The sequence below is a fragment of the Salminus brasiliensis genome, chromosome 23 (assembly GCF_030463535.1).
Source record: "Salminus brasiliensis chromosome 23, fSalBra1.hap2, whole genome shotgun sequence".
Lineage (NCBI taxonomy): Eukaryota > Metazoa > Chordata > Actinopteri > Characiformes > Bryconidae > Salminus > Salminus brasiliensis.
The window spans coordinates 4,982,751-5,002,588 of NC_132900.1; the positions used below are offsets into that span (position 1 = coordinate 4,982,751).

Sequence of the window (19,838 nt, forward strand, 5' to 3'; positions counted from 1 at the left end):
GGGCTCAAATGAAACCGAAAACATGATACATATCACCTGTTTTAAAGCCAGTGTGACTACGACCAACATGTATTATGGAAATGATCATTTGTTCTCCATGTTACACTGATATTTCAAACAAAACAGTCAAAACAGTACAATTTATTTTCCTTTTCGTTGCATATGAGGGATCTCTGTATTACACATAACCTAAAAACATCACATACATTTATTTAAAATTCAATTTCATCATTGTAAAAGTGCTGAAATATAGAACGACCCCTCAAAACCAGTGTTACTATGCCACCTGCCTCTGCAAAGGGAGAGGTAAACCTGAGCACCTAAAGGAATACTCCAGTATTGTTCGACGTAACCTCCTAGCTGCTGCATCTGTAGCAAAGGTTCAGCGGACACAGACAAGATGTTTCTGTGAACCGTGTAAAGAACAGACTCAGACTTCTTTTTTTTTTTAGGTTTTCTTGACTTCCACAGTTCCCCTGAACTGCCATTGCTTACTAACGTCTCATACTGTAGAAATCATTGAGAAGAGACAGAGAGCAAGTAAGCAATGAAAATGAAAAATCAGCCCGACCCGAGTGTGCAAGTGACGGTTGGTCTGAGCTTGATATTCTACATACAAAATTGTCCCAACCTGGGCCTAATGTTGTAAGTGAAAACTCTCCCAATCTAAGGCTGATGTACGTGAAATATTTGCCAGACCCGAGCCAGATGTTGTAAGTAAAAAAGTGGCCCAATCCAAGGCTGATGTTGTGAGTGATAATTGGACAATCTGAGCTTGATGTTATACATGAAAAACTGTCCTGATCTGAGTCTGATATTGTAAAAGAAAATCCCAAGCCCAATGTACCCGAGAAATTGCTCCAACCCAAACCTGATATTATATACGAAACGCATCCCAAAACCAAGCCTGATATATTTAAATCATCCCAATCATAAAATCATCCCAAACTGCGTCTAATGTTGTATGTGAAAAATCCTGATGTTGTACGTCCAAAAACAATTGGCCCAACCAATTGCAAGTTGAATATCGTCTCGCCTCGATCCTGATGTTGTACGGGACAAACGGTCCAAACCCAGCCCAAAATACACTAGATTTTGTCAGGGTCAGATAACAGACCTCTATCATGCATATACAAGAAAGGCTGTAACAAATGACTTACTGATTTCATGTCCACTAATGATAAAGCCATGAAGAGCCAGCTTTAAACAGCTTCTAACGTACTGCTGATAGTAGTCAACAGTACAATAGAGATGCTGCACACAGAGATTAGGTTAAAAAACAATGGAGAATTCCTTTAATCCAACACGAACTCCAAAAGTACATCAGACCTTAAAGTACCACAGAGGTTCAGACATCATTGCATATACAAGTAGGGATTGGCTTTGTGCACGATTGCGTTCACTGGACAGTTTGCCACGTTTCTGTCTGCATGTGCTTGACTAATGTTGTGGCTGCTCTCGGTCCATGGTGGAGAGTCCATGGGCTCCCTTTTGATGGAGTGAAGAAGACTTTGGCTCCTGAACTCGTAGCTCAGCTTGTAGTCTGGCTGTACGAAGACTTTGGGCTCAGTAGAACCGTTTGTGTACATGTGTCCATCAAGACAGTTTGCTTGGTTGCCTAAAGGATCAGAATGACTGGCGTCTTTGTTTAGGACACACTTTAAAGGCTTGCTGGGACCTGCATAGAGATACTTGTGATGGCCATTAAGAGTTGGGCTGATACCAGCCAATTTGCCACTTTGGCATGGGCTACAGTGGTCATAGTAGTTGCCTTCTGTTTTCACCTGGTGACCATCATTGAAGGCCATGCTGTAGCGCCAAACTCCGTTGTGGGGCATGGTGGTGTACCTACTGCAGCCGTTCTCTGAATCAGAGTCCTGCTCTGTCTTGATGGCGTTCTCTGGCAGCAGCAGTCCGCTGTAACAGTCATTATGTGCCATGAACCTGCTCTCACTCCTAGCGTTCCCACCGTAACCGTCCCTTTCACTGTGTCCATAAGGTTTACCCTGTGATTCCACAGCTGTGAGGCCTGGAGAAGTGTGGAATTTTCCGGATTGGGCATGTTTGCTTAACTTGCTGGAGAAATAGCCAGTGGGCCCTATCCGCGTGTCCCATGGGCTTTCTGCAGCGTGCACTCTGGGGACCCCTACAGAAGACAGGCAAAAGTCCAGGGGCTCGTCCTGACTGTAGTAGCTTTCGCTTCTATATTGGGTGCCTTCTTTGGCGAGGGCAGTCCACGAGCTGCTGTGGCAGGGGTCCCTGGAGGATGTGGTAGTCCAGTTGAGCAGCAGCATGTCTCCAGCATCAGAGGAGCCACGAGACATACGGTGCTTCTTCTCACTATGAAGACAAAAACACTTTATGAGGGTAAATGCAGGGTAAATGGCTAATGAAAATGTACACTGATCAGCCATAACATTAAAACCACTGACTAGAAAAGTGATTGATTATCTGGTTCCAATGATAATGCTTAAGGGGTGGGTTCTACATATTAGGCAGCAGATGAATAGTCAGTTCTTGAAGAAGGAAAACGGTCAAGGATCTGAGACAGTTTGCCAAGGGTCAAATTGTGATGGCTAGAGAACTGGGTCAGAACATCTCCATAACATCATGCATAACAAAAGTGCTCCAAGGAAGGACAACCGGTGAACCAGCGACAGGGTCATGGGTGCCCAATTGATGCTCATGGAGGCCCTTCCTCAGAACTTACAGGGCTAAAAAGACCACCCAGACCCAAAAGACCACCGTTTTTAGGCATGTTCGTCCACTGTTTTCTTTCTCCAATTTAGTAGCAAAAGGTAATTAAGTAAAGAGATCTAGTACCACCCATATCTGAGTAAATACTGTAAGCCCTAAAATAGACAGTGCACACACATTCACAGCTGACAACTACAGATCAGCTGAGAAACCCTCCCAGGTCAGTGAGTATGTAAACTATCTGAAGTGTGAACCTGCTGTTGGAGCCTTTCTGCTTGCTCTTTAACATCATGTTCTTCATCTTGAGCTCGGTGTTAGAGGGCACAACGAGTGGTACAGCCACGCAGAACAGAGCCAGCTGAGGGGGCAGCAGAGTGCCCGACTCACTCTTCCTCTTCTGACCTTGTAGAAACTTCAGGCTGCCCTGGAACTGCATGCTCTGTAGGAGGGGAGGTCAAAAGATGAAGCAAAGTGTGAGAATCAAGGAACTTCTAGTGAAGATCCAGACTCATGTCACTGATTTCCAAGAGAAAAACATACATTTTACTGTTTATACTTTTATTTTCAGACCTTTAAAGAGGAAAGCCTACAGAAATTTCCCCTTTAATGGAGAATCTCCATTTAGTCAGCACAGTGGCACAGAAACTCCACAGACTACGGCCTTAACTCACTCTCTCGCTGACTATATGAGACAGACTTCACTGGACAGGTGTGTTACTCTACAGTTTGTAGATTCCAGTGAGACGTACCAGGAAGCCAGACGTGCTGTCCAGCAGACAGCGAACTCGAGCGATGAAGCAGCGAGTGAGGAAAGGAGAGAGATCGGGAGGGACACCGTCCGGCTCCTGAGCGTTGAACAGACTGCCCACTGTCAAGTCCTCACCTAGACCATCACACACTTGCAAACAAACACGGGTTGGCATTGATCAATACAGACCTGCTGTACTGATATTATATTCCAGATATAGAGTGTAGATTTAATTACAAATTAGACACCAAAAGCTGGGAGAAATGTAGGATATAGGCCCTTTAAAAAGAAATTCTTTGGGGGTGCCGAGTGGCTCAGTTCTCTGAATCAGGAGTGAAGTATCTCAGCACACTTCCCTTTTTGCACTTTACTGGAGAAGAGCGTGCTCTGAGAATGGCCAATTTGGAAGATGCATATATAGGTGGTAGATCCTCCCTGATCACTGCTGTGTCAGCTAGCTGCCAGACATGGTGCCACTGGTTCATCCATGGTTGGTTAACATAGAGGGTGTTTCCTATAGTGACATACTGAACGAATGATGAAAGAGAACAGGCCAAGAACAGGCTAAAATGCTAAAATCTTGAAGCACACCCAGACGAGGGCAGAGCGGAGGAAGAGCTGCTGTGTATATCTGCATGGTGGACACGGGAGAAACCGCAGGGACTGCCACTGACAGCCAGGGGGTGCTAGCTGAGTGCTAGCCAGGAGCTGGGCTAAAAGCTAACCCTACTACAATCTCCACAGCTAGCCAACAGCACACAGATCTGTTGAAGCTATGCTATGCTACGCTGTTCAGCCTGTTGCAGCCACAAAAGCAGAGCTTAACCTCTTTTAGTTTACGAGCCCTCCATAAAAAAATCATTTGAGGTCAATTCAGAGGTAAAATAACAGGGTGGTAAATAGGCTTGCTAAAGTGCATCTGAGCATTTTTACCCCAGCTAAAGTCACACACTTACTGTTTATACAAAAAAATCTATTCAAATTGAGTACAGTGTACTGTGCAGAATTACTAGAAAGCATTCCTAGTGTGTGTTGCTGTGTTGCTGATAATTATATGCACACCAGTTGCTGATGCCGCTTGGTGGTCCTGCTGGGTGGGATTCATGGCCCAGTGGAGCTGTCTTCTGAACTCCTGCCTTTCGTCCACATGGATGTAATCAAAGACGTTCTGGTGCATCACATCCGTCTGCAACAGTGAGAAGTACACACACACACACACACACACACACACACACACACACACACACACACACACAGAGAGAAATGCAGTTTTGAGTCTGGCCCCGTTTAGCCCCCTTACGTTAGTGAGCCCTTTGTGTTTGGCCACTGCAGTGACCTGTCCACTTAACCTCCTTCATGCTCGAGTGGGCCTAGCACAATAGCCAGCCGCTGCAGAGGTATTCGAGTGGACACAGTGAGTGTCGACGGCTAGAAACCCACAGAGCCACTGGCGCTACCCGCCGTGCCCCTGCCTGCTCTGGCCAGCTAGTCTTAAAGCGATAGTTCAGACAGGATTCAAACGTGCACAGTTTTCTACTCGGCCCAAAACGTAGCCTTTCAGCCCCGTCGTGTTTGGAGTCTGAACTTTTGGCTGTAGCCCTGAGCTACATGGCTAATGTAGCTAACAACTACCAGAAGTTTGTGTGCCAATAATTAGCCCTGCACAAACTGAACATCTACATTTTCACTCATTTGCCTCAAATAGACTCGCTTATGTGGTTTCTGACAAAGGTCTGTGACAGACACTATATGGACAAAAGTCTTGGGACACTTCCAAAATTCGGGGCAATAAAAAGAGTTGATTCTGCTTTCGTTGGAGTAACTGTCTCTACTGTTCAGGGAAGGTGGCTTTCTACTAGATTTTGGAGGAGCATTGCTGTGAAGATTGGATTCAGTGACAAGAGCACTCACTGGCTATTGCATTCAGTGACAAGAGCATTAGTGAGGTCAGATTGTTGGATGACCACCACCCCACCTCATCCCCAACACTCCAACTAATCCCAAAAGTACTGGATGGAGCACCACCATCCATCATTTCAGAGAACACAGTTCTCCACTGCTCCACAGCTCAATGCTGGGGGGCTTTACACCCCTCTAGCCAAGCTGTGTGAGTGCATCCATTGCTACGTTAGTAAGTAGCTGAATGTATTCATTAGAAGGGCTGTCCACAAACATTTGGTTGCTAATAACAGTAATAGCAGCCATTTGAATGCTGCATTTTGTCTGCACTTTTGTCTATTTTTAATGATAACAGTGTGTGTATGATTGATTGATTGATTGATTGATGAGTGTAAGTGTGTGATGATTTAGGCATACAGCTGACCAGTGATGCATGATGCTATTTGGTGGGTACTTACTTTCATTACTTGTACATTACAAACTTTTGTAGCCTTGTAGCTCCAGTGTAAAAACTAAAGATGCAGATTTTAAAATACAAACATGTCTTGGCTGATCTAATACATTTGGCCTAACTGGGAATCTCTTTAATTCTGTTTTTGTGTTAACTATGTTTACCTCATGGACCACTCAAGCATAGAGCAAATCCATTTCAAACAACAGGGCATTCTCTCTGGCAGCTGGAACAAGTAAATAATTCATACAGACTCTTCATTGCTCTTCAATGAAATGACAAGTCCAAGATCAGTTGTTAACAATAATGGAACTGGATGTTCAGTTTATGGAAAAAAAGAATGTAAAACCTTAATTGCTACAGAATCTTTACATTATAGATATATTATGCTAAGGGGTTTAGGTTTTACACGTCATTTATAAAAATGGTTTCTTAAAATCATGGAGGGGGTTAGAGGCCGACCTTCAGCCAGGGGGTCTGGCCCAATATGAACTTTGATATAAAGCAAAAGAAATATTATATAAGATTTGCTACAACGTCATTACACTAAGTTACTTGTTAAGAACAATGACAAACACATCAAATCTGGTTTTAGTGAGAACAGTGACAGTATACCGGCTTTATGGTACCTTCCTTTTGAAGAGTGAAGCTAACATCAGATGTCAGATGTTTTTACCACGTGGCTATTTTTCCCATCATTTGCAAATGCTGATACAAATAATAATAAAAAAAATGCAAAAAAGTACCACCCGTGTCCAACAGTAAATTCCCCACTAAGAGGCCTAGGTGGACCGACATGGACCTTTTCAACCATGTTTTTAAGCTTGTTTGGTCGCACAGACAGGTCAACACATTCCAAAACATCAGGCAGGTCTTCCCAGAGTGTTCCCAGTATACAGGGGTCGGTACCTACCAAAAGGGTCATGGTCACCTACAGCTCATTGAAGTAGGAAATTTCAACTGGAGCGTCCCGTCCACAAGTCAGATTTTTTACTCAGAAAGCTGGGAGAGCTTCACCAGCTCAAAGTTCAAAATCCAAGATGGCTGCACCGCACACCAGCAGTAGTAATATACAGTTTATTAGTACTTCTATCTGTGTCTCATTAAATCTTTTTTTTTCTATCTGTGGACGTGTTTCCATAATCCTAGGATAAGCAAAATACTGTATAATGCGTTGTTATCAACTGGTATTGCTATCAATGCTAACCTGGGACATAAGGAGTGGGACATAGTTTGGTTAGATTTACATTAAAACACCAGTAAAGAATCGTCAAACCTCAAGGGTTGTGTTGTGAAGGCAATGGCTCTACTTTTGGGGATTGGAATGAGATGTAAGTGTAATTCATTATCTGACTGATTATATAATAAATGGTGTAATTATAAATAAATAGTTGTATAATGTAAATCACATCTACAGTACAACAACAAACTGCCAATGAGCAGCTACTCGCATTCATTCCTAAGTCAGGGTCGGCCACCAAGTTTGGGTGAAATGTGCCTTTAAAGCCAAAGTCTTTACTCAGTCTGTCACTTTGAGTTTCCGTGCCTTTGTTCCTCATAGCAGTGGTCTGTTTGAGGAGGTGGGGGGGCGTTTGGTCTTAGTTGTGTTTGTGTGTTGCGTGACACCGGCGGTGCTGAAAGGCCACACAACCCACACTTGTAATTCCACTGTGCTTCTTTCTCAGCTGTACCGTCTGTTCATAAAACGACAAAATCCCTTTAAAATATTCCCCCTTTCCATTAAATCCTGGACTGGAACACGCACGGCTGTGAACGCTTCATCTTACAGAGCCACGTTCGCACACCCATTGCACAGCCGTGACTTCTTGGTTTCCACCAGCCCACAGATCTGATGACTGTTGTCGAATTCTTTTTGTTAGAAGAGTTGTTTTAATGCTTGCCAGAGGAACTTGACACTCAGAGCTCTGTTAGACCCTCGTAAATTAACACAGGGGTGAAAGGAGGTGACTATTCTTGTACGTCTTTGGTGGAGGAGGCCCGAGGCGTGCTATTGTCGACACAGGCCGCGAAACCTTTTACAGGCAACCACACATTATTTTTGTTTTGATTCCTTTGAGGACTGGGAGGTGTTTTTTTCCAGGTCACTGACACATTCTAGGCTTTCTTAATTTAGCTTTTTTATTGGAGGCTTTAGACAGACATGGTGTGCATTCGTCACGTTTTTGTCATCATCAAATAAAAAGCATAACAGGTCACGACATCCAGCGCTGCTGAGAGTCAAGAGTAATTGTCTTGGAAGCAATAAAGGAGTAACGCACGTGCTTTACTTTGAGGAAAAATGGCTAATATATGATTTATGATGTGGAATAATACTTTCACAAGTTTTTACACTGTCACATTTTATCAGTTCATATTCCTGTGTATTCAAACACAGCCTGAATAACACAACTGCAGTTGTGCTGTACTGCTACACAGTCTACTGCTACACAGTGTGACTGCATTACGGCTTACACTATATTCAAACAGAAGCAAAAGTTTGGACGTTTCAGTTATTAGTTTTATTTTACAGCATATTTTGATTTATTTGCTGAATTTACTGATAAAATCAAATAAATCATCACTGCTATGCAAAATCTTGCATATCTCCTTTTTGTCATTTTTCACTTTTTTCACATTATTTGAATCTAGTCCTTTTTCTTCATATTGTGTCAAATTTATATTATGATTGAATATACACTATACTCTTTTAAATATACATTACGCCTGCTCATTCATCGTTTCTTCTGAAATCAAGGTTATTAAACAGAGTAACTGTCTGTACTGTCTTTCTGTGAGCAACCATGTTTTCCATGCTGTATAAAAGATGTACTAGGCTAGGGCTCTGAGCGGTCCAGTTGACTTATCGCCTCCTGGGTCATGCTGCCTGCCATCAGCAGCCGGCGCCTGAGAGAGCACAGTGGGCCTTGCTCTCTCTCTGGGTGGTGGTTAGATTGCTCTCTCTCTCCGGACATCCCTTCAGTGTGATGCTGGCTGGCACAGGCATCTGCTAGAGGCAGTGGCTGGTGGCTGATGAGAGTACTAACAAGTGGGTTGGGTGTGCCTAGATGGATCCATGTGAGATTAGGGTGGGCTGTATTGATGGGACTCATTTGGGAAGCCCAACTAGGTCTAGCTAACAACACATGGACAAACTCACTTAGAGCCCATGCCCACCTGGAACACACCTAGCCCATGTTCCACCCAAGCCCCACATGAGCATGTTGACTGGAGTGAATCTGGCAGTTGTTCAATTTCATGACAAATGGACCAATAGAAATGCTCCAAAATGACATGGGATACAGTCTGTCAGAACTGAAAGCAATGTTATGTTGATCTGCTGTGAGGAGAGGGGACACTTAAGAGGAGAATGAGAGAAGATTTACCTGATGGAAGCCCAGGTAGTCCACGATGGTAGAGGAGGCATAGAATATGACTCCATCTGAACTCACGACCAGTGGAAATCCTGTCAAAGACTAAAGAAAAGGGACTCAGTTATTAGCATTTGCACAAATTTTCAAATGCTTTTTAATCATACATGCACTTTCCATTATTTTACAAGCACTAATGGTACTGACATACTGTTATATACAGAAAACTGCACTGTGATATAATGTAGTCTGTATATGTAGACGTCCATATCGCCCACCTCTCCTCTGAAAGCTATGGCGGTGCGCAGAGAGAGCAGCCCTGACCTAGCTTAGTTCACACAGCAGTTTGGGTCTGACTCTGCTGAGAGGAGTAACAGTCTTTGGCTCTTTAGCAAGCTGGCGCGAGGCTGCACTGCCTTGTGTTGTTGCTGCCGGTTGTTGACATTCGCGTGACTCTTTGGCTGGCGCGCTCTTTGGCTGGCTGTGTCATCGCGGGGTCAGCAGAGGCTCTTCCCGCTTGGCCGTGTGACACTGACCTAACACTAGCACGCCAGGCAAGGATATTTTTAAGCCATTTTATGGCAAGGGCAAGGAAATGGAGAAGAGAGAGAGGGGAGGGAGGGAAGGAAGGACAGATGGACGGAAGAAGATACTTAAGCTACTTTTTCTGTCTTACTATTCTAATAAGTGGGATTTTAGCGTGACTGCTAAAGAATTACAAAGAAATGTGCCTGTGACAGCCTCGACTCATCTCCTCGCCTTGTGGCTGCTTTATTTGAGCAATGAAAAAGCTTTCACTGAGCTCTCAGACCTAAATTAGCTTGCAAATTTCTAAGCTTTATAAACACCCTGACTCCTGAAACCATGTCTCAACAATTAGCAGCCATAGGCATTCTAGACATTAAAATAATCAATGCCTACAAAGCAGGAGAAGACATAGCGTTTCCTTTACTTCCAAATGTAATTAATCCCTTATCCCCTGTGACTTTTATAACACCCTAAGGATTACTAACTTAGTAACAAATAATAAAGCAATGAAAACTGGCTGAGTCGTTCCTAAGTTATAACCGTTGGGGGGTGGGGGGGGGGTGGAGTTTAGGAGGTTAAGGAAAGGCAGGTAACAGGAATGGTGGAGATCAAGTTGCGGCCTGGACGAGCATGAAAGTCACTCATAGGATTGACTGCAAAACCTTCAGAAAGATTTAGCAGACTCTGGAGTGGTGGTGCACTGTTCTACTGTGCAGTGACTCCTACACTAATATGACCTTCATGTAAGAGTCATCAGACATTTATGAGCCCTCTCCACAAAATTCAGCCTATGTACTGACGATAAAAGTTTGGACAGAAATTTTTGGCCAAAATCAGCAAAGGTATGTTTGTAGACAAAAGGTGTCGAATTTCATGAAAAGAACACCTCTCCAACTGTTGGGCATGGGGGCTGATCGATCATGCTTTGGGGTTGTGTTGCAGCCAGTGGCACAGGGAACATTTCACTGGGAGAGGGAATGTTTTTTTTTAATACCAGCAAACTCTGGAAGGAAACTTCTCACAATCTGTGGCAGGTCAATGAACTTAACAAACCTTAAACTCCACAACGAAGCTGGTTTTGCCAATAGCCCCCACTTCTGAAGGAAGTTGAATAGAAACAAAGGCGTTGCTTAATGAGACATTAACTATTTAAAAAGACAGAAAAGTGACCCGGGTGGTCCAGTGGACTAAGGTGCTGTCACCATGATCAGAAGGTCGCTGGTTCAAATCCCAGTCATGCTGCTAGCCATCAGCAGCAAAGGCCCAGTGAGAGTGCAATCGCCTTGCTTTCTCCAAGGTGGGTAGATGGTGCTGAGCTGTACAGTTTCCATATGACAGTGATGATACATGGCCTCTGGTCTGGTAAGGTGCAATAATGGACTGTCTTTCGTCAGTGTTGTTTTTTTTTTTTTTGCTTCCTCATTTCTGTCAGTCAGTCTTGCATCATTGAGGTCAGTCTGGGGCTAACACTTACACACACAGCCTCTCACCTCCAGCAGAAGATTGCTTTCCAGAACGTTGTTTCCAAGGATGCATTTTTTGGGCTCGGGGCTGGATGCCTCGGCGCTGTGCTTTCTGCATGGTTTCTCCTGGATATCTGTGTGGAGAGAGAGGGAGAGAGAGAGATGAGTTCCATGCATGTAGCCAAAGCAAACCTTTCCAAATGAGGCTTGCGTGAGAGCTTTACGATTACATGTGGAGAACAGCAGATTCTCCAAGGAACCAATGGCTTGAAACACTCTTTAAGAGTTTCCTCCAACGTACACACAGTCCTGGCACACAATCACAGATTAACTGCACTCACAGTTAGTACATCAACACAGCATACGCCTATGAGCGTGCAGGGCCAACACGAAACCCCATCCACCACCAGATCTGTCAACAGCAGCCCAGTTTCAGCTAGGCGCTAAGCAGAAAAAGGATTCAGTTTAGTGCAAAGAACCCTTTATTCAGGCATGGAATCATTTAAGCACACAAACTGATCAGTGTCATGGGTCTCTATAGAACATTGCGTTTACTACAGAAAACCTATTTAGACCAAAATTAGACAAATTCTGATTGAATATGACTGTAACTCAAACTAATTCTGTCTAAATCTGACTGTAGATCAACTAAATTCTAAGTCTCATTGTATATTAACAAAATTCTGTCTAAATCTGATCGTAGATTAACAAAATTATAAGTCTGATTGTATATTAACAAAATTCTAAATCTAATTGTATATTAATAAAATTCTATATAAATCCGATTGTATATGAACAAAATTCTAAGTCTGATTGTATATGAACAAAATTCTAATTCTGATTGTATATTAACAAAATTCTAAGTCTGATTGTATATTAACAAAATTCTATATAAATTTGATTATATATTTACAAAATTCTAAGTCTGATTGCATATTAACAAAATTCTATCTAATTCTGATTGTATATGAACAAAATTCTAAGTCTAATTGTATATGAACAAAATTCTAAGTCTGATTGTATATTAACAAAATTCTAAGTCTGATTGTATATTAACACAATTCTAAGTCTGATTGTATATTAACACAATTCTGTCTAAATCTGATTGTATGTTAACAAAATTCTAAGTCTGATTGTATATGAACAAAATTATAAGTCTGATTGTATATTAACAAAATTCTGTCTAAATCTGATTGTAGATTAACAAAATTCTGTCTAAATCCAATTGTATATTTAAAAAGATTCTAATATTCTAGTTCTTATATCTGACTATAGCTTTTATTATTATTTTATTAATTACTGACTTCAGTCCAAGAGAATACCATCTGAACTCAATCCTGACAAAATTGTTGGAATCAGACAGCAGACCTACAAATTTCTAATCCAACAAAAGTCTATCTAATCTCAAAATTGACAAAACCTCTACATTTCTATAGAGTGTGTCGGTGTGTGTTAACTTACAGTCATAATAATGGATGCCATTAGATCATAAATAAACAAATGGGATGGGAATGAGAAAACAGAACCAAATCTGTGTCCTATTTAAGAAATGATGTCCGTACCCAAACAAACCCAAATGGGTCCCATCGGGTTTGGACAAATATTTTGAGTTCTTGCCTGAGAATCCCGTATTCCCAACACCCTCTACAACCCTCTATTGCGCTCTAGACACATCATCACTCTGCCCTGTCTGGCCACAGTGTCAGACCACGCGAGATTCCACTCCGGGAGCCAGCAGCCTGTTGCCGTGCTGGCCGTCAATTTTTCCCTCAGCCCCTTTCAAAGATTCTGCTGCTGATGGTTTTCTCAGGGCTTACCGCGCCGCCTTCCGTGACCAGTCCACTGCGAGGGGAAAATAACTCCAAATGTGCGTGCCTTTGTCGAGTCAAGTGGCCTATGTTTGCTTAGCAGATCAAAACGCCTGGATTCCTCCATATTGACTCCATGGTAAGGAGTCGTGTTAAACGATGGGCTTTGCGTGGAATTCTGCGTGTTTGTGGGAAACTGCATGAGTCAGAGGTTCAAGGGAAGGTTCACCAACCTAAATTTACATATGTTGCTTTGAGACTAATCACAGGGTGAGTGTGAGAGCATTCAAAACCAAGCAAAGCGAGACTGTTTGCATAGCTGGTAACGGAACTACAGCCAGCATGCAGTTCAAGCACAGTATGATGCTAGAAGGGAAATCTGGTGAGATCAGAATCAGGAGAAGCAGGAGTCCAGCAAAATCTCATTTTTGGGAAAAAATATTAAACCCTTTGGCCCCCTTATTCATAAAGTGTCGGATGTACCGTGATTAAGAGCACTGTGGTATCACGTCTGCTCCTTCATCAACGAGGATAATCGGCCTGTTTTACTGCTTGTGCTTTTTTTCCGTTGTTTGAATGAGTAATTATATCTACAGTATACTACAAGTATACTGTAGATACAATACTGTAGATATAGTATATTACAATAATAATATAAATATGATATATATGATATATAAATATGAAATAATGATGATTCTGCACATTTTAAGATATCCAAGGTCAATGTACAAACATAAAAGAGTAAAGAATAATGACTTTAATAATGAAATTAAAGAAAATAAAAAATACACAATGAGATAAGACTAAAAGAGTACAAAAAATTAAGATGTACAAACAAAATACAAGACAAAATTCTTAAATTACATATGCTGCTGAACCCTGTCGCACAGGGTTCAAATGACCAAATGACCACCTCAATGAACCTGACAGTAACTTTCCCAATAATAAGCAGAAATGGACTTTATCTTTTCTATAATCTTTTTAACATGTTTGGTCACGTCGGCAAGTCCTGAAGTGCAAACATTTATTTTATGATTAGGGCTAAAAGCTAACACTAACACGAGGCTGGACAACCTCATTTTAAGCAAACTGGACCTAAACTCACATCAGAAGAGAAAGCAGCTCTGATAAGAAGGCCAAACACAGGGGAGCGAGTGGTGCAAGTGGGAAAGGCTAAAAGCTAACCCAGCTAGCTACAATGTTAATGTTAGCTTGCTAACAGCACATTGCACTGTGGACACAACGAGAGGGCAGCAACACTGTCTGGTATGACCTAGCAATGGTAATTATTGTGAGCAGGACTACGGTTACTTTATAAATAGGATGAATTTAAATGCGATGACGGTCAAAGACCTTATAGTGCAAGTCTGTTCACTTGGCAGCAATCTTTGCAAAGCCGGCAGGCAGTACGTCCAGTCACACAAGACCAGGCTGTTCATCGGTATGAATGAAAGAGACGAAAATACTGGAAACTAAAGGTCAAATCAGCGTTTCCAAATTCCATATTGTATTTGGATTTGGCTGGTTCTGGGTACTGCACTTGCACAGATCTCCACATTTCAACCCTCCTTGAGTGCCAGACACCACATTGAGCGCTACGAGAACTTCAACCACTGACCATCTCCTTATTTCTAAAGTCTCCAGCCTAGATTTTGTGTTGCTTAGCATTGTTATCACTGAGGTTAAATAACCTGGCCCTAAAACCCATAAAATAAATTTTATGCCAGTATTCAGTAAAAATTCTCCAATAAACAGTGAAATCCATCAAGGTCTGATCCGATACTTTCACAGCAGTTACTTCAGTTACTTCAGTTTGTGTAAAGTTTGGGTCCCCGTTTGTGAACGTTGGTGAGGGTGTGACTAGCCCAGCTTGCAGATGCCTTCCTAAGCTTTCCCCAGAGCGCCCCACCTGCCCAGCTGTCCCATTTGCACCAGTTCATTTTGATTCATTCATTTATTAATTTCTTTATATATTCGGGGGGCTTTTTTGCAGCATGTTCAGCACTAATTGCAGGGAAGCCTGATTCTAAAAGCCCTGTGGCTCACCACGTCTCTACAGAACATGAGCAACACATTAATCTTGCAGTAATTGTTCCACACACAGTGCTGTGCCCTCTATTGCTCACAGAGCAGAACTGCATCCCCTCTCTTCTTCCCTCCTCCCACCACTGCCTGCCTTTGCGTGTTCACAGCATGAGGGGGGTCTGGGAGGGAATTTGACCTGCAGCCAATTCATTAGCCTAACCCCGCCCTCTCCGCCCCCATTCCTCCCCCCACATACACCTAACCAGGAAATCAACACAGACGGGAGAGGAAAAGAGAGAGAGAGAGAGAGAGAGAGAGAGAGAGAGAGGAATAGTGTTAGCAGACTGAAGCTTCACGGTCACGCAAGCCAAGCATCTGTCAATCCACTTCTTCTCAGTGACGGAGCTCTGGCGTCTGTTCAGGCGCTTGCGTGCGAACTGGCATGCCACATTAACCCATGAAGAAATGCAGTGAAACAACAGCTATTACAAAATTGATGACATGCTGGAAATGCTCAGTGCTCTCTGCACAGGTTAGGTAGACAATACCGGCACACTCTGTACACTGCACTGCATTATTTTAAATATTTTTGATTATATATTAATTAAATAAATGCAAATAACATAAAGGTTACAGTGTTATTTATTTATCTTTGTTATTATATATATTTGATCCTATTCATTTAACATTTCAATGAAAGTCAATGTGAAAAGATTTTATTCCAAGTCATTTTGGAGCATTTCTATTGGTTGATAGAATATCGATTTTAAAATGTTTTTGCAAAACAGCTGGTCGCACTGTACTCCTGCTGTATCTGCCGTGGGCTTTATTGCAGCATAATTTAAACATGTGGACAGACATATATTATCCCAAAGGTGGTAAATCAACTGCATTTCATTGTGAGCACTTTTATATATGTAATTATAAACAATTATCTATATACTATAGATAATTATATAATAATTCTGAAGCATATTTAAATGAGGGATGCACATCAATATCAGAACAATGCTGGTATTGGCAGATGAAATTAAAAATGATCAGCAACTGTGCATTTTATTCACTTTACTGCATTTACAACCACACAGCAATACACTATATTTCCCTGTAATTGTGTTTCAGGTGGACTGAGTGCTAATTGCCTGTTTGGTCTCTGTTAAATACTCCTACAGCTTTGGATGCCCGCGCTAACAATCCTACAATACAATATGTTAATACAATATGTTAATAATTCAAGAAATAATAAAATCAGAAAATAAATAAATGATCACCTTAGAAATGTGATTTAATCATTACATATAATATTTTCTTATATAATGATATACAAAAACATTTTTTAAACATGATAATATTTGGATTTGGAAAATATGTTTTAAATATGAAGTACAGATATGAAAATCACAAAACTATTTTTGGGGGAAATCACAAATTGTTTTTAATAAATGGTTAATAAAATTGATTATTAAAAATAATTGTGTTTTTTTGTGTATATTGTATAATATGTTAGTGTCATATTTTTATACTTAATTTTATTCTGATCAAATTTCCCAGTGTAGTTAAATCATCACCTTCGGGGTGATTTTCATATCTGTATAGTATTTTCCATGTCCAAATATAATCTAGTGTGAAAAACATGTTTTCCTCACTTTTTTGAATCTGCTGTAGTATGGTAATATTGTTATAATATTGTGTATTGTTATAACTGTTATTCCTTTCAGAGTTCTTAACAGATCTTGTTGAATTTATCATTTTAGTGATATCACAAAACCTAAAGCATTTTAGCCATTTTTCCAATGTACAGTTTACTGTTACAGTGGATAGTGTTATGTATGGCCTGAGAGCTCTTAAGACCATGGCCCAATTTCTCAAAAGCATCTTAGAGTTAAGATCTTAACAGCTAGAGAGGGAGTGTGTGTTCAGTGTGATGCTTGCTCAACCATTTCAGAATCATCTTTGTGTTGTTTTCAGGGAACCCAGCATTGGCCAGTAATCGATCCCTGCTAACAGTAACATCACAACTATCATAACCATATATAAATCCATATCTAAAGACATCTAAAGCCAAACAGTGTCAGACTTGAACATCACTGTGCAAAACTGTAGTCATCTGTGTGGAAATCAAAATGAAAAGCTGCTAATCTGTGGTGGTAAGTGCTCACTGCCTCAGTGAAACACTAATATTATAATTAATATTAATAAAATGTGTACAAAAGGTGTGGTTCTCCATCACTGTGTTCATCATTAGAACATCTCCAAAGTTCTCCTCATGGAGTCTAGTATTATTTAGAGTTCTCCTCAGATCAACACCTGGTTTGGTGGTAAATCAGGGCTTAATGATGGTAAATCAGCTGCTGCTGCTGGTGGAGTTGAACACATCCTCCACGCTGTGCTGACTGGACTGGGGGGGGGGGGGGGGGGCGTCCAGGAGAAACCTGGAGGAACCGAGCTCTGTTCTTCAGACTAGCTCACCAACAAAGATCTCACTACTTTCTGAATGAGAAGCTCTTGTTAATTTTTACTGTATTTATGTTCACCAGCATCTGTTCTGATAGGATCTGGAGCCTATCTTCTATAGTAGAAACTCTCTCATGTGTTTAGGGGCCCAAAACCTCTGTATAGTCGTATTGTTCCCCTTTACTGCGCATCAAGCATCTTGTTCCCTTTTCATTAGTCTGTGGTTTATCATGTGGTTTAGAAAGTGTCTATGTTGTAAAGCAATGCTCATTGGCATTGCTTTGACATTTTGTTTACTGGGTCAGTGTGAGTTAAAAAGTCAAATAAGCCATTCTAACCTACATACTCCACATATCAGTGAAAGCTGGCATTAGAGTCCATGAGTCCGTGGCACACCATCCTGGCAACGCACTCAATCGATAAATGCTCTTCTGACACAGAACGGACTTACAGTGAGCTCAAAATAGAAACACCGACATACATACACTCACATATACATACACACTGTAGACTGTATGGTGGCTCTGGGCGCGGTATGGGGAGAAAAAAACATGCAGTTCTGATTAATCTTTCAAAATACATGCCATAAACTCGAGCCTGAGTCACGCAAGCTGAGCGAGTTCCTATTGGGGGGGAAAATATCTGCTGCTCCGGATTACTGAGGAAACATCAGTGGGTTTCAGAGAAACCGTGGAAACGGCATCTCTCGCTGGACGTCCCGCTTCTAAACTCTGCAACATGTGAATCAAATATCCACTTCCTCTTTCTCAATAACTGACAGGGCCAGAAATACTGCGTGAGTCAAGCCCTTCTCACGCAGGTAGCATATGTACAGCACAGAGCTGCTGCTGTTGCAGCACAATCCAGCCTCTCAGAAAGAGTATTTTTAGAGTTATATTAATGTTAATGAAGGTTAAAGGAAAGGTTCAGCAAAAAAATCAAAAATCAAAATTCATTACTGAACCTAGATGTAATCAATCAGCCAGGACGGGTTTGAGATTTGAGGTTTGCTTCTTTAGTTAAGCAATGAGACTCTAGGCTAATGTTGCTAACAAACACTGGGCTTAGACTGTCACCAATCTCGTCTCTGTAAATATATGCACATAAATGGCTCTTAAAGATCTTTATTTGCACTAGGACTACCTGATATTGGAAAAATTACATAGTGATTTATATTTTTGAGGTTCCGTGACATAAATTGGTGATATTCTAATAAATACAGGACTTTTCACCAGACTTCTCCTTCACAAGTCAGAAGTCAATGATCCAGTAAGTCATGATATTAGTAATTAATTTTTTTTACCCTCTTTTTAAACAAATTTACGTAGCTTTTCAGATTTCTCAGGAGTCAAATAAGCATATCTATTGCTATTGGTATTTTTACACCATTTGACAACAGCACTGTCCCTTCATTTCACAAAGAACAGGCCGCCACATCTTACCCTAAATTTGGATGGAATACAATATCTTTCCCTTAACTTACATTGCAGGATTTTTGTTTCTCCTACTAAGCTGCCAATTTTGAAAAATCATTACAAATTTTAAGTATTAATTAAAGACACTATGCAAATAAAACCTTTAAGAAATCATTCGTCATATCTGTACACTTCATATGGGTGTATTTAGGTAGACGTACATTCAAATAATGACATGCCTAAAATCTTCAACAGTTGATCTAATGACTGAAAGCAGATCTTCAGTCCTTATCCTAGTGTAGCAGCATGTTGCGCTGTAGCTTGGTGGTTGTTAAGGTGTGCTGAGAGCACGGGAAACTGTAAAATGTACAGGGCAGTGGTCCTCTAGGACCCAAATTGAGAACCCATGCTCTGAAGATCATAAATTTAGGCTCCTAAAACATCTACCTAAAATACATTCAACATGTCAGTCACTTTCGCATCCTCCTTCCTCCACCCGGCGGCGGTCACGCTACAGACTGCTAACGTTTACTGCGCTCGATACAAACACGAATGACAACACTTCAAAGATGCAGGCACAAATTTCACCTCCACATCATCACTGTCACGTCAAAACCCCCTAACTCCTGACCCAAAATGTCTATTGGTCCTCCTGAGATTCTGACACAATGTATAGAAAAAAAAGGTGATTGAATGGTTTTACACACACACACACACACACACACACACACACACACACACACACACACACACATACATACATACAAGCACACTGTATTCCAAGGTTTTTTTGAGGCATTTCTATTGGTCCATTCATCAAAAAAAGTTTGATACAGTGTAAAGCACATTTGATAATGTCAAAAAGTGAAAAATAGCTCAAATAAAGATATAAGGTTTTAGCACCAATATATATATATATATATATATATATATATATATATATATATATATATATAGTGCAACGCAATATACAGTGCAC

At 41.2% G+C, this 19,838-nt stretch overlaps 1 protein-coding gene across 1 annotated transcript in view; it reads right to left on the minus strand.

Moving 5' to 3' along the window:
• Nucleotides 1–1,355: 1,355 nt before the first annotated feature.
• ahrrb (aryl-hydrocarbon receptor repressor b) overlaps nucleotides 1,356–19,838 on the minus strand; it is a 48,346-nt gene continuing 29,863 nt past the window's right edge. Inside the window, exons 3-8 of the mRNA XM_072669428.1 lie at nucleotides 11,182–11,288; nucleotides 9,179–9,268; nucleotides 4,508–4,631; nucleotides 3,447–3,580; nucleotides 2,952–3,136; nucleotides 1,356–2,340 (exon numbers count right to left, since the gene is read on the minus strand). Of these exons, the coding sequence (XP_072525529.1) occupies nucleotides 1,356–2,340; nucleotides 2,952–3,136; nucleotides 3,447–3,580; nucleotides 4,508–4,631; nucleotides 9,179–9,268; nucleotides 11,182–11,288 (1,625 nt within the window). The remainder of the gene's footprint in view (nucleotides 2,341–2,951; nucleotides 3,137–3,446; nucleotides 3,581–4,507; nucleotides 4,632–9,178; nucleotides 9,269–11,181; nucleotides 11,289–19,838) is intronic.